At 38.5% G+C, this 15,932-nt stretch overlaps 1 protein-coding gene across 1 annotated transcript; it reads left to right on the forward strand.

Annotated features, from left to right (window-relative positions):
* Positions 1-200: 200 nt before the first annotated feature.
* LOC137296682 (ankyrin repeat and BTB/POZ domain-containing protein 1-like) lies at positions 201-15,530 on the forward strand. The gene is made up of 12 exons (XM_067828501.1): positions 201-362; positions 2,779-2,841; positions 3,380-3,435; positions 6,910-7,054; positions 8,870-9,029; positions 9,876-9,921; positions 10,824-10,940; positions 11,791-11,915; positions 12,646-12,738; positions 12,840-13,004; positions 13,570-13,770; positions 15,263-15,530. The coding sequence occupies exons 1-12, from the start codon at positions 307-309 to the stop codon at positions 15,467-15,469; spliced, it is 1,434 nt and encodes a 477-aa protein (XP_067684602.1). The 5' UTR covers positions 201-306; the 3' UTR covers positions 15,470-15,530.
* Positions 15,531-15,932: the final 402 nt, after the last annotated feature.

Genomic DNA, 15,932 nt, shown 5'->3' on the forward strand with positions numbered 1-15,932 from the left:
ACGTGATACCCTATTTTTAGAACTGGTTGATATAAGCGACGTCGTTTATTTTGTAAAATAAGGATCGCACAAGACGCAAGGTACTCGCGATTGCCTCACCGAAAAGGAAAAAAATATCAAAATTCATAAACTAATGAATTTACGTTCACATTTCTAAAGACATATATTTATCTCTGTGTGTGGCGACTGTTTGACAACATTGGTCAGAGGTCAGCGTATTTGCTCGGATCTTGGGATCTGTTTAGTTTCACAAACTGCGCTTTTCACCGTTTGAGACAGTCCCTGTTGCTGCATATAATCCGAAAGATGGACATCGTAGCACTTTACGACAGCTGTCGAGTTGGAGATTTGCAGAAAGTGAAGTATGTTCACAATTCATGCTTTGATGTTTAGCAGAGCTCACTGCTCTTGGCCTTATCATTTAACGACTGTCAGTTCATCATATTTACAATTGGCTCTGCAACTGTATGGGTTATTCGACTTCCTTGTGATAACGTTTAACTTACACTGCTAATGTATGAACTTCTATCCGTAATCTTCTGTTATAATCATTGGTAAAATATCGTGGTCGTATCCATTGCTAAAATATGAATGATTGGCAATGCCATCCAGCATATATTTCGCTTTGCCTGGATGTGATGTTTATTTACGAAAATACTGTTGTCATTGCTGACACTGATACCTAAGTTTCCATTTCTGACGTATACATTTTAAACTTATGTATTTATTTATATTTGTGATAAGTTTCTATGTCAGTCTTTTTTAATTTCTTTGGGGAGGGGGGATGGGTTAGTTGTTGTTGCTGTTGTTTTTTAGTTTAACAATAAAGTTTACCATATAGACTCCAACAACATAAATACCTTCCAATAGCAATAAGGTGCAGTGATGTAGCATAGTGGGTAATGTGTTCACTCATCACAATGAAAAAAATATAAGATACAACATCAAACATCACTGTTACACAGAGATGACCCAAGTTTTATTCCTCACATGGATGCTATGTGGGAAGCCTCTTTCTTGTGTCGACTGCTGTGATACTACTGGCTTAAAAGTGTACAACCCAAACTTTTCACTCACTCATTCCAGTAACAATTGTCCCAGTGAACCCACACATGCCTAGTGATTCCATAAGAGCAATTCCTTTGTCTTCTCAATGCACACTGCTGTTTGTCAAAATGGGCCACAGGCATATCAAATTGAAAACAAAGACCATATGGTCCCACAACACAAAGCGAGTTTTGTGATGTAAATATATTTTAATGTATGGGAGTTACCTTATCTTTAGGGAACAAGGATTTAGTTATGAGCATGAAAAGTCATTCACAAAGTATGCTGGACAAAATTATAGGGATATTGGTATTTTTATGATTGATGTTTCATCAGATTGTCTATGAATAAATAGATCAGTAATCATAATTTCAAAATTTACATGTATCCCCAACTATTTTTGTCAAGTATATATATGCAGGGGACTAAATATACAATAGAAGCTGTTCACAAGAGGGACATGGGTTGGTGTACCCTCAGTGTTTATTCATGTTCCCTGAGCCTGAAGGTATATCAATCCATGGGCGCCAGGACCAGTGAACAACGTATTTATCTTACCGAACACCTCAGTGTTAATTTTGAACAGTTCAAAGTATGGGTAATTCCCCTTCTTAGTATTCACAAGGACTACATTTGAATGTTTTGCCTAAACATATTTATTGGAATGCAAGGCAAATCTTTATGTAAACATCACTAGATTTTGCAGATGACACAAGAAAAACAAATTTAGAGTTATCTCCCTTCTATCAATTTGAATTTTGCAGAACATTCGTAATTTCTGTGCATCATGCATGCTTCAGTGTTATTCGAGATAAAGAGTTACTGCCTCAAAGTACCGAATGAGTTGCCATTGGTAGCGAGGTAAATTACAAAGTCACTCATAAGTACAGTACATTGTAAATAATAGATGAGTGCTTAGCCAATCAGAAAACAACATTTATATGTGAGGTAAGATAACTATACTTGTCTGGTTGAGTTCAGATGATATCATGAATATGTGATGTCTCCAATTTGCATGTGTCCCAGCTGAAATAACTCTTAGTTTGGAATCAAAGGTAATTCCATGAATCACACCATACATGTTCTGACCCAGTTCAAGGGAACTATTATTGGTCTCCATTTAAGTGATTTAATATTTTGTGTTAAACATTCAACTTTGGAGTGATCTATACCATGGGAGCTCTCAAGTCCTTGAGACTGCTGCTGTAGTTTTGCATCTTGGGACAACTAAATATGAAAGTTTTAAAAGTAGATATATGACAAAGTCCCTTCAAGTGAGTGAATTAAAAGGTTTAATGCAGCTATTTGTGGTAGAAAAGCTGAAAAATCGGCATGTCTTGGAGAATTATGGACCTGTTGACTTTCAAGTTTCATACACAAAAACGAATCAAGATTCAGATTAGAACTAATCTTTGGGAACTAACAGGATGGGTTGGTCTGGCTTGCTGAAATGGTTGACATGTGTTATCGTATCCTAGCATAGACTGAAGGACATGATGTTGATCACTCGATTGTCTGCTCCAAACTCTATTAAACTACAGACTGTCACCATATAGCTTGAATGTTGCTGTGTGCAGCGTTATACAAGAAGGCAAATCAATTGTAGTATTTCATGCATGGTATTTGTTAGTACCATAAATATTCTCAGTTCAACACATCTGTTACATTCTCGATGATGATTATTATGTTTATGTGATTACCTTTGTGGAAGCAGGATTGATGTTGTTTCAGATTCCTGGTGGAAGAGCGAGAGGTTGAACTGAACACCCGGGACAAATGGGACAGCACACCGCTGTATGTATAACACTATAGCAGTAACATATGTTAGGAGAACATGAATATCACTGTAACCATGGTAACATGTTTTTCTGTTATGTATTGCTCACTGTAACCTTGTAACATGTTACATTGATATATGTAGCTTGCTGTAGCTATGGGAACGCTGAATTTAACATCGATGTTATTATGTTTACCTATGACATAGTCCACCATCGCTATGGTAATATATCAATGTAGAATCCATGGCAATGGAGCTGGACAACTGGTAGTCTAGATTATATATTTTCTGTACACTTCTGACAACCGTAAATTGGCATGGCTGCCAGTGACAAAAGCTAAGAATATCAAATCACTTTTACAACAAGATAAAATTGTAAGTTAGAAAGAGCTGCTCCCTTGTTTTCATCAGTTAGTCAGTTTCACAATTAAGAATAACATTTCAAGTTCTGATTGCCCCTAAGTATATTCATAGAGTGGTACTTTTTGTCCTTGAAAGTCCAGTGATAATATTAGTTGTTCCCTAAATAGTATATTTCTATCTTTTCTGTTGCAGATATTATGCCTGTCTATGTGGCCACAAGGAGGTTGTGCAGTATTTACTGGAGCATGGTAAGTTTATATGATGGAAAGTAAGAGTGTGTGAGTGAGTGAGTATGGTTTTACACCCACAGCAATATCATTGTGAGGGACACCACAAACGGGCTACACACGATGTATCCATGTGGGCCAAAAGTAATATATGACTGCTGTTCTTGGAGTAAGTTTTTGGATGACTGGTTGAGTCATGGCATCATATTCTGCTTTCCGAACCCGAATCAAAGACTGTTTTGAGTGTGAATCTATATTCATATTATGCTGCCTTTTTGTCTGTCCTTCAGAACAAGCCTGTTGACATTAATTGTGACACACATTTCATCCAAGGCCTTATTGTCCAAGAAGCTGAAATTTTGAATGGATGATTCCAAGAATTTGTGTTTGGGACCCAAGCAATGTTGTCTTTTGACAATACCAAGAAAAGATCCATATTAACAACTTCATGTTTGCCCACTTTCAAATGACAATACATGTCATTTAGAGTTTTGAAAACAGAAATCAGTTTGGGTACTTTGACTTGTAGAACTTCATTGAATTTGCAATGACTGTATGGCCTTGTACAAGTTGGGCTTCAAAGCTTCCTTTCTCAAAGCACTAAGGTGATCCTAAGTCATCAAGGTAAACTTAGTATAGTGCTAAAGAATGGGAGTTCAGGTTAGCCTTAGTAAAGGTTGCATCATAAAAGGAGCCCAAGGTTAAGCCTGAAGGTCCACAGTTTTGGTCCTACAGTCTCTTGACCATATTATCTTCCCTACCAACAAGACTTACAGTCATGCAATAGCCCAAAATGAACCAATTTTTGGTTTCCTACAGGTATGAAAATCCCAGTCTGACTGAGACTTGTAGGTGGTGACTAAATGAATCACATAGTCAGGCTTGTTGACTTGGTGGAGTGCATGTCCCCGGATCGGTGATTTCAATCTCTGAATTTTCTCGTCAAGACTTGATTACTTACAGACCTCTTTTGTATTGCTGAAATACTGTTGAGTACCAAGCCACAAACACATTTTAGATTGTCACGTTTGTCAGCTCATGTTAGAAATATAAAGGTGAACTACAAAACCTACTTTCTACTCTTTGCCTTTGAAAGAGAAAAAAATGTTTCAAATGAGATGGTTTGCTTGAGCAGCAAGTATGTTCTGTCTTTTCATTTTGTCATGAATAGTAATCTCATTTTTCATGACGTCTGTGAAAATATTTTTCCTTAACAGCTTTCTTATAGTTGTCTCCATACCTCACTGGATATCTCCATGGCAACCAGGGCAAGCTCGTACACACTGAAACAGGTGGCCAGACAAGATGAATGAATTCATTCTTGACTGCTCATGAATGACTGAGTCATCTAGTGTATAGCTATTTTTTGTGCTTAATTACTTTAACTATATATTATTAATAATCCTCACAATGGGGCAGATTGAGTGCTCAGCATGTTGTGATTCTATGATCTTGACTTCAGCATGTTAAGTGATGTTAGGATGAGTTTTTATGCTGTTATAAGCATGAGTAGACATGCACTCTATTGGGGGCAAGTTACATTTTACAGTTAATCTTATTTGTTAAAGTTTAGATGTGATTATACTTTATTTCTTGTTCAAGGTTACTGCACATGACTCTGAGTGTGTTGCTGGTTGCACTGTTCTAGAGTGAGTGAGCTCAGTTTTACCTGGCTCTTAGCAATATTACGGCAATATTGTGACAGGGGACACCAGAAATTTCACCCATATGGGGAATAAAACCTAGTTTATGACAAGCAAACACTTTAAACACCATTCCACGAACTTTATTCTGGTAACTTCAAAATGTTACCTACCCCTGTCATCAAGGACAAAGTGGAAAAGTTGGAACCAAAAGATATTGCAGATTGGAAACGAGTAATTCGTGAAACATGGTATGAGTTATCTGAGGAACTGATAGACAATCATGAAAATTCCATGCCTTTGCAGATTTACCGTGCGGGGTGTTTTCGGGGTGTTTCTTTTCCCCATAATTTCTTGACAGCGCCACCTGTAAACACCGTCTCGTGTGCAGAAGCTTCCGTCGCAATCGGAACACAAAATGTTTGAAATGTTCATGTTCATGGAAGTTGTGGCCTAATTTTTCAGCAGGTTCCCCTTCAGGGCTTATGCTCTGAATACTGCACCTTGATACTGTCTCTCTGGATACAAGCATTATTGTTACTGGTGGGAGCATGAGAATCCTGTACTTAATCAATGAAATGGGTAGTTTTGATTCATAGAACAACAAGGATTTATATAAACCTTTCAAAAATGAGAATGATTTAACACTGGGGGCATTGTGCTTTATCCTCTTTGTGACGTAACAACCTCAGCACCAAAAATGTTCGAGCAATTTTGGTTTTGATAATTGTAATTGCCCAACTTATAAAGCTATATGGGAGTAGAATCAGTATGATGAATGCAGAATGCATCAGCTGAGACATTTTTCTCCAGACTTCCGTCAGCTTAATGCAAATGTTGAACCATCACTGAACCAAACATGCACTTGACTTGACTTGACTTGACACCTCAAACATCATGGTTGTTCCATCAAAACGGCACTTTTAACATGCTATCCAGGTCAACACCTCCTTCACTTCCATTCTCTCTGTTCATGTTTTTTGCAATCCTGGAATTGCTGCTGTTCTACATTTTTGCATCGAGCAACACAGCCAACCGAGGTAGTCATACCATGGGCTGGTCAGGTGTCATGCAATTGGTAAACTCAACAGATGCACTGAACATTTGTGTATCATGTAAAACCCTGATTTGAACATTTGCCAACAGACAACATTTTGTCAGTTGAGAACTCAGTAGTTTCACACAATGAACATGCACCAAGAAAAATTCATGTTGTTAATACACATAACTTTTCTGATATATTATGCTTGTCATTGTATGGTACTACATTTTAGAAACATTTGGATAATATATCTGATCATTGCATATTTTTTTTAATGGCATTGACATTATTAATTGGATATAGAAATTAGAATGACACAACATGACTGTTACACTTGTTGAGTATGTACTTTTCTGTTCATACAACAATATGAGGTATGGCTGACTATTACCTTATGAAGATTTTCTCTTGAACTTCAGGCCCTGATTTCTCGGAACAAACTTAAAAGTTTTCACTCAAATTTCAAACTGCGTTTGACAATTTGAAACTGCTAAATTATTAACTCAACTGCATTTTTTTAATAAAAATGTCCAAACAACTAAAGAAATCTGTCCACCAAACTCAGATTGTCTACTAAGTTTGAGTTTGATACCAACTTCTGTTCATTCTGGAAAATGCATGTTTCTGTATTTTCTCAAATTTGAGCAAAAACTTGAACATAAATCAAAACTCAGGAAGTTTGTTTCAAGAAATCACACCTTGAGTCATGTGATAACTTTGCATGTAAGTATGTTCATTTCTATCTGTCCCTCAATATCAGGTATGCATGTGATGGATCATTACAGTGCTAATGTTGTATCACGTTTACAGGTGCCAAGTGTGAGGCAAACACATTTGATGGAGAGAGGTGTCTTTACGGAGCCCTGACAGATGAGATCCGAACCATCCTCAAGAAGTTCAGAGTCATCTCCTCCAGAACTATACGAAGAGATATGTACGAGGAATGTCTACGAAAGTAAGTTTCCATCTGTACGACTCAGTGGTTCTTCAGGATCACAAGAACTGAAACCAGTCTAAGTAAATGTAGGTTCAGTATTATACATTATACTGCTATACTGAGTCTAACAAACCCATGTAAAACATTTTTGCACAAAAGATTCCAAATGCTGTTTTCCACACGATCACTTCCGAGTAATTTTGCAGAACATAACCTAATACTAACCATATCATAAACCCATAAGTGAAGACTTCAGCTCAAATATACATTCTGTGTGTTTTATGATGATTTTCATTGTTGAGAGACCTGTGTCAGCGACCAGGGAAACAAACATTTTGTAAGTCTTGCTGGACCCTTGTCTAATTGGTTAAATCTGTTCCTCTGTCTCCAGTGATTGAAATAATTTTTCAGCTCAACCTGACAGCCAAGCTAATGGCCCATAAATGTTGCCTGCCCATCTTGAAAGTAGTCTAAGTATTTCGTTACACTCCACCACTGAGTCTAACAAAACCTTATAGGAGGTCTCGTCAGGTAACCTTTGAGATTGTCCAATCAGAACGCAGCTTACCAAATCGTGAAAGTGGACTTTCGCACACACCTTTTGAACTTTTTATCTCGAAAAAGGTTCGTACCCAAACGATTCCGAATGCTATATAGCGTACGCTTGCTTATGGGTGATGTACACGTACAACCATGACAACGGTGTGTAAACAGTCACTGAAAATAGCGTTTTTGGGCAATATTCAAGGATGTCATCTTGCAGAAATATTAGCTAATGGTAACCATGTCAACAGAAACCCCAAAGCGTATGCATAGCAGGTCAAATAATTGTGTTATATGCGGATTTTTGTTTGTGGAGAGATCTTTGTCAGTGACCTGAATATTTTGAAAGTCCCTCAGATCCTTAAATAGTAGTCGTTGTCTGATCGGTTAAATCTATTTAACGGTCTCGCGTTTGATTGGTCATTGGTCGCTCAAAGGTTACCTGACATGACCTTCTACTAGGTTTTGTTAGACTCAGTGGCGGAGTGTAACGAAATACACTGAGACTAAGTTTACTTAGACTGATCTTGAAAGTTGCCTGCCCACCTTTAAGTAACCCTCTCTTTGATTGGTTCTTACTGAACCATGCTTCTACAGATATCCAATCATGGCATAGCTTACTAAGCCAGCCAGTTTTACTATCTTCACTGGCTGAAGAGGTGTCCATGCATAATTATGGAATATGCTGTAGCTTTCATTCATCTTTCTTAAATCAAAATATGACATGATGATTAAAATGGGATGATCGTCCTGAGAGCAAGCTGAAAGTAGGTCAACCTTAAAAATTTCAGCCAGACAATCAGGCTGGTGGAGAGAATTTCCAGGCAGCCCGACTCAAAATTTACCAGCCACGGGCAGTCGGGCAGGCTGTTATTTTGATCACTGTCTGTCTCACAATTGACTGGACCGTCATAGGTCAATCAAAGATCAGTCTACAGTAACCTGCTGTTACTGTTTGTTAGACTCAGTATAGCAGTGTAACGATTGATACTGATCCTAAGTGTACTTGGACTTCCACTGAAACATGACTAATAGTTGCCAGACCTCAGGCTGTATCAAGCAACATTGATGACTTGCAGCGTATTTTGTCCATATAATTTAAGGCAAATTTGTTCTATTTATGTTGCAGTAGTAATAAGTTAGTTATTCACTCAAAACAGTTTTTTTTATTGGACAGTAAGATGAAAACTGAGTAGATTGTATATACCCAACTTGGAAAATGTTTACTACCCAGCTTACAGACAGGACACCCCTAACAACCCACGGGGTACGACTTGTTGTGTGTTGCAGGATTCGGGAGGGAGGTGCCTACCATGATGTGGTGTTTGTGGTGGATGGCGTGAAGTTTCCCGTACATCGATGTATACTCAGTGTTAGATGTAGCTACTTTGCTGAGTTGTTCAAAACACGATGGCGAGATCGTCAAGAGGTGGAGCTAAAGCATAGACTGGTTTGTATTCCAGCTGAATCCCAGTTACCCACTATGGCGTTTGTAGAAAATTTATATGTGACATGTGTGGTATGATGACTGGACACGTTACCAGTGTAAATTTATCATGTCTACAGCAACAGTCATAACATTTAACATATGTTTTATATGGGATTACATGTTCTTAGGAAGACACAGATTCTAGTACTTTTGTTGGATTGAATCTTATCTTGGAACCCACACCTAATTACCAGCACACTACACTGCACTGCACTGCACTGCACTGCACTGCACTGCACTGCACTGCACTGCACTGCACTGCACTGCACTGCACTGCACTGCACTACACTACACTTAAGTGTTTTGTAACTGGCACTGGTGCAACCCAATATTATGAAGTGCAATCTAGTTTTAAGTCAAACCTGCAAATCAATTTAGGAGAAATATGTCAATAAATCTAACATTATAAGTATAAATATGCCAGATCACTTTCTTCTAAACTTTCAATAGCTATGACACCGAAACATTGCTTTTCACAGACACATCTTGGCTATGGTAGCTCTCGCAAACAGGGATCAGCAGTGTCTCAGTGTTGCTATGGTTTCATGGGTACTGCATCATGAACATACGTTTATGTGCACTGAATCCTCTGATGTTTTCATACAATACATGGCAACTGGAATTTGGCTTATGCAACAAGGTCTTTATCTTAGGTTATGCCTGATGCAAGTAGGTTAACATCTCTTAAATCAAGCCCTCACTGCACTGCACTGAAAGACACCTACAGGGATGTACTATGTACTAAGATGTTGTCTAGCTGATGGATACGTCAGTGGTCACTATTGTCTGGTATTATTTGCATTGCAGGTTTCCCCTGCTGCATTTGGAGCTGTCCTGGACTACATCTATTATGGTAAGGTAACTAAGGTTACAATGCTTTATGTTTGTAAAGAAATACTCTGTATGGAACCAGTGCTGTATTATAGGTGGCCTTCATATGTAGATCTATGGGCTTCTTGTCATTATCCCAGAATGTGGTACAGTGATTCAGAGTTCAGTTGACATGTACAGTGACATAATTTCAAGTTGCCATCATGTTAACTGCTGGCTATGGTATACGTACCATGGTTTGTATCAGAGCAGTGCATTGCAACAATAGTCTTATACAAGGATGCATATTTCTAGTGGAACAACACACTTATATGAGAAGTGTTTCTTTTAGAACTCAAAAAAGCCAAAGCCATCACCCTTCAAGATTTTTCTTGTTCTCATAAGGAAATATTTGATGTCAAATGTTTTTCATTCTGTGGCTGCTAATGGTGAACCCAAGATACAAACACAGAATAAATCACTCAAGAAAATCTGTAGGAGCACCTTCAAAGCAGTGTAAATTTTCACTAGAGGTGATGAACTTAAAGTGTTTCTGATCAGGATTCACAACTATGGGAGTTCAACCTACTGTTCCCTTTGTCTTGTTCATCAGAATGTTCTCAACTCTCTCATGAGTGATTAATCATTGCTTCTTCACCTCTTGAACTGGTGTCACATGCAGTGATATTGCTGGAAAATTGCTAAAAGTGGCATAACGCCATAACTCACTCACCCCTGGTGTTACTTGATGACAGCAGAGTAGCCATTTTTGTCCGTTTTCATCAACAGAATAACAAGTCACTTTGATGCATGTAGAAATGTGTGCCTGATTCTGTACTTGGTCCAAAAATCCTGAAAGTTAAGGATCTTCCTTGTGTCCTTGATGGTTAAGGTCACAAATCCCAGCCTGCCTTCTTATTTCATGGTATGTTTTGTTGTCTACAGGACGTCTACAGGTCCATGTTGACCTGATACATGAGTGTGTGATGGTAGCCAAACAGTGTCACCTAAACTGCCTCATTCAACAGATAGAGGACAGGATGGAGAAAGATGCATCATTTTGTGAGTATGCATGAACATTTTGTCAATGCCTGGTGTTACATCTGGATAATAGTGAGTGAGTGACTGAGTTTAGTTTTACGCTTCGCTCAGCAATATTCCAGCCATATGGCGGCGGTCTGTAAATAATCGAGTCTGGACCAGACAATCCAGTGATCAACAACATGAACATCGATCTGCGCAATTGGGAACCGATGACATGTGTCAACCAAGTCAGCGAGCCTGACCACCCGATCCTGTTAGTCGCCTCTTACGACAAGCATAATTGCCTTTTATGGCAAGCATGGGTTGCTGAAAGCCTATTCTACCCCGGGACCTTCACGGGTCCCATCTGGTACATAGTTAAACATTAAAGATATTATCATGGTTGTAATATCATACACATAATATTTGAATACCTGTAGGAGCAGACAACATTGGTCAATGGACCCCACAGCTAGCATTTACGTAACATAACTAGATTTGGAGATAAGATGTCACTGAGAATGTTACAAATGAAAGACTGACAAACTTTTGGGAATGACTATTTCTGATATGTATTATGATTCATGACTATTACGGCCAAATCATCAGTATTTCGTTAGACAATGTAATCATGTGATCTCTTTCATGTCACATGGCGGGAAGGTGAGGAGGCATTAGTATTGAGAACAAACAGTTTCAGCAGTGTCTGTCATATTGTATCAGTGCAGTCTTTACAACTGTTTTTCTGAGTTGGAAACATCTCCTTTTAAACATGACTTCTGTGACTGCACTGGTAACAGGGGATCAATTGCAATGTTTGTGAACCTATCCTTTGCCCATCTTCTGGTAGGTTGTTGATTATGTGACCATGTGCTGTATATACTTCCAGTGTCGATGAAGCCTGGCCTGAAGGTGACATCGGTGGTGATCGAGCCGTCCCTAGACTCCATGGAACTCCAGATGGATCTCGGCATTCTGGGGGACAGGGCTCTACCGGTGCAACTAAACAAACTGGTATGCATACATGGACTTGCTCCAAATCTACAGTAGACGACAGAATTCTCAAATTCAATAAATATCGTTCCAGGTTTATCATATAAATGAATAGAATATTATAAAAATTGTAACTTTTAAACAATTGTCATTTTTTTTCCTAGTTTGTAATGATAGATATATCAATGATATTATTATCATGCCTACATAAACCTTTATTTTGGTTACAATATTCCTTCACTATTTCTCAAGTTATTTCAATAACTTAACATATATATTTTTGACATCAGTGTTTTTAATTAAGTGTTACTATTATTTATGTCTATAAGTAGTATATATGAGTAGCCCAGTCATCTTATATTAGGCATTGGCTGGGCAGAGTTATACCCCTTACATCATTTCAGGCTTTCGGCCCAAACACGCCGACATGCATCAGTAGGAGGAATGGTGTTCAAAGCAGTACTGAAGACAACTCCACTCACTCAACCACTCACTCAACCACTCAACCACTCAACCACTCAACCACTCAACCACTCATCCACTCATCCACTCAGTGACTTGAGAAATAAGAGACTTATTGTAACCATGTATTTAATATTTAAACCTTTACAAGGAATTTAAAACATTAACACTCAACTTACTGACTGTCAGACAGACTACAGACAGGCATTTCCCCACTCCTGGATCAAACAATAATCTACCTCCTCTACAATGTTTATTGAAATTTTTTGAAGTTCTGTTTTGTCTGCAGGTTGTAGGAGAGCTGCCATTTGACCCTGACCTTTCCCAGATCTACCCTGACGTCTGCTTCTCAGTGGATGGTCTAATGTTTATGTGTCACAAGGTGAGTAGCCTCACACATGGCAGAGGAATTCCACAGTAACCATTGCAACCTTTGTCTTGTGAACAAAGTCACATGACTTACCTGTGATGTCTATGCTGCAGGTGTTTCTAAGTGGACGCAGCGACTACTTCAAGGCACTGATGGAGGATCACTTTGGGGAGACAACTCTACATGGAAACACTGACATACCAGTAGTAACACTGCACGACATCACGCCGGAGGTGTTCGCCCGTGTGGTGCAGTATGTGTACCAGGATGTCTGTGAGGTAACATACCATACGCCAACAGTCTAGTCAGTGTAATTACGTACTAATAGCAATGCTGCACAGCTGCTAGAACTACGTCATGACTAAGGCTTCTACAGCTACAACTACTACAATAAAAACAGATAAGGCCAGACCAATTTCATTTCTATTTTTATGGATTTTTGTTCTGAGAAACCTTGAAGGCAGGAGGGAAAAACATAAAACATGAAATACCTGGCTGAAGTAATTTTGCTTCAAAACACTCAAAGAATCTTTATTTGGCAATTTATGAAGTGCATGTGGGGCAAAATGCAATCGAAAGAACATTTGTCTTGTAAGTTTACATTGTAGGTCAATAGAAACATGATTTTTATTTTTTGAGTGTGAAAAATTCATTTTAGTTCTTTTTTTTCTTATTCTTGAAAAATTGCGACTGGCAGATCCGTAAAACAAGAGAGGACATTTGTCCAGCCTGAAAAGCATATTTCACAACTTTTCACCATTTTCATGTCTCCCAAGACTGGTAAGTTTCTCGTAGCAAAGTGTATCAGTTGTTCCCTGAACAGTCCTTCCGTTCATATTACAGCTGTCAGCAGAGAACGTGTATGAAATCCTATGTGTAGCTGATCTCTACATGCTACCAGGGCTGAAGAGACTCTGTGCCAACTGCATGAGTGATTACATCGACATCAATAACATCGTCACAATTCTCAGGACCTCCAGACTCTTCAGCTTGCGGAAGCTAGAAAATGAGTGTGCAGAGTTTATAGCAGAAAATTTAGAAGAGGTGAGTTTAGCTGGATTTTGATGATGTATGTTTTTGTGTTTAATATTTCATATTTGACCAGACAAGTTCTAACGGTACCTTCCCATTATGACAGCTCCCATTTTGACTTCTCGTGAACATGAGCGTAAAATGGAGCACCCCTACACTTAATAATGTACTGTACCTGTACAGCTGATTACTCCCGGTTTGTGTACTCTTTGAAATAATCCTGTAAAGGAGACTACCAGGACCTGATTAGAAACCAAATGAATTGGGAATTTTGTGATCATTCATTGTTTGTTTTGATATTTGAAGATAACTCCTCTACTCAGATTAAAACTTTGTCAACTTATCATACAGGTTGTTTGCTTTAAGAATTAGACAAAATCCGTCCAACTTCCATTCAGACTATTAACTGTAGAACACAATATTGCAAGAACCTGGTTCAGCTATAATTGTTTATAAGTGTTTGTAGAACAGTCTGCTCGATGGAGGAAAGAGAACTAGTAATTAAACACTCTTGACTGGAACAGATTGTGTATTGGATAAGTGGTTATAATGAGAAGGAATCATTTTAACATGGGGAAATGCAGAATTTCTGCAAAATGTCTTACCGTTCTCCCAGCAACCACACCCTGATGACACATCCAAAGTTGGTTTCTGGTTATGACAACTGTCACGTCCTTTCTATATTCCATTGTCATAATTGTGTGCTAGAAATGGGTTTTGTATAATGGTGAATTCAGAAGCAAGATGTACCTTTGGTCATCCAAAAGTGACTTGGCAAAACTTAAAATCAAGGGCTTGGATCATTTTTGGACTCCCCTACGTTCGGAGTTCAGCATGCAATGTATTTCAAAAGCCAATGCTTGCTCTAAAAGGCGATTGAGTGGTTGAGCTCACTGACTTGGTTGATGTGTTGTATCTATTGTGATTTCAATCACAGGAATGTAGGGAGCACATCTGACTATTCACAGACCAATGCCATATATCTGGAATACTGTGATGTGTTGTAAGACAAACCAAGAAATCAAAAATCATTATTTCATATTTGTGTGATGATATTGTTACATTTTCAAAAACTGTTGTCATGCTGCTGTAAATCTGCAAATAAATTGCAATTTGATTAGCTAACGGAGCAGTTTCTGATATCTTTGTTTCCATAACAGATAACAAAATATGAATATGTAGTACAAACAATTCATTTGCAATGCATGTATTGGTACTTAATTGAAATGAATTAATAACTGAAGTGAATTAATAACTGAAATAATTGTTAATCAGTTTTAAATATTGTTGTGTGACAAGATACACATTTTTATATGGCAATGGTTTTTCTGAGGTATACAGAGTAAGAACACCTAGATGTGCAGCCATTGACAGCCGAGACCAACACCATGGGAACCATTATGAGAGGTAGACTACCATTTTCATCCTAGTGCCACTGGTGTTAGGAGACCTACTGCTTTACACAAGTAGACATGTCATAATGCTCCACTCTTGTGTCTCCCAGGTGATTGCCCAGGAAGACTTCATCAAACTAGTGAAGGAGGATGCAGCCAACCTCCGGGAGCGCCACGAGACAGACACCATTGACATCATCGACGAGGTGCGTTTCTACATCACCAACTTCATACAGACGTACAGCGAGATGCAGGAGGCTAATGAGAGGCTGAAGCTGATTGATGATCTGCTGGAGGAGTTGTATCTGGAGGGATGAACAGACATGCATACATTTGTCACTACAGAATGCATGCATCACAACAGATGTATTTATTACTTCAGACATATACATACATCCATCAATACAGCAGACTCATGAATGCATCTGTCATGACAGGCAGACTCATATATGCATGCATCACTACAGAGTGACAGACATACATCCGTCAATACAGACTCATATATGCATGCATGACTACGCTTTCATGCATTTGTCACTGCTGACAAACACATACATCTGTCAATATGGACAGACACAGTTACGCATGCATCACTACAGTTACATGTATGCATCTATTGCTGCAGACACCTATATGCATGCATCACTGCAAACATCCATTATATAAATAATCCACACACAAAACACCCCACATACATTGAATACACGGAAAACACTACATACACACACACCCAATCCACAAAGATGTAACACAAACATCCAATACACCAATGAATGAATA

This window comes from Haliotis asinina, chromosome 9 (genome assembly GCF_037392515.1).
Source record: "Haliotis asinina isolate JCU_RB_2024 chromosome 9, JCU_Hal_asi_v2, whole genome shotgun sequence".
Classification (NCBI taxonomy): domain Eukaryota; kingdom Metazoa; phylum Mollusca; class Gastropoda; order Lepetellida; family Haliotidae; genus Haliotis; species Haliotis asinina.

Bases quoted from the DNA above. Each gene is read 5' to 3' on its own strand.
- LOC137296682 (XM_067828501.1), top strand. From the start codon at position 307: ATGGACATCGTAGCACTTTACGACAGCTGTCGAGTTGGAGATTTGCAG. The intron at 7,055-8,869 runs GTAAGTTTCCAT...TGTGTGTTGCAG, and splicing joins TACGAGGAATGTCTACGAAA to GATTCGGGAGGGAGGTGCCT. The intron at 9,922-10,823 runs GTAAGGTAACTA...TGTTGTCTACAG, and splicing joins CCTGGACTACATCTATTATG to GACGTCTACAGGTCCATGTT.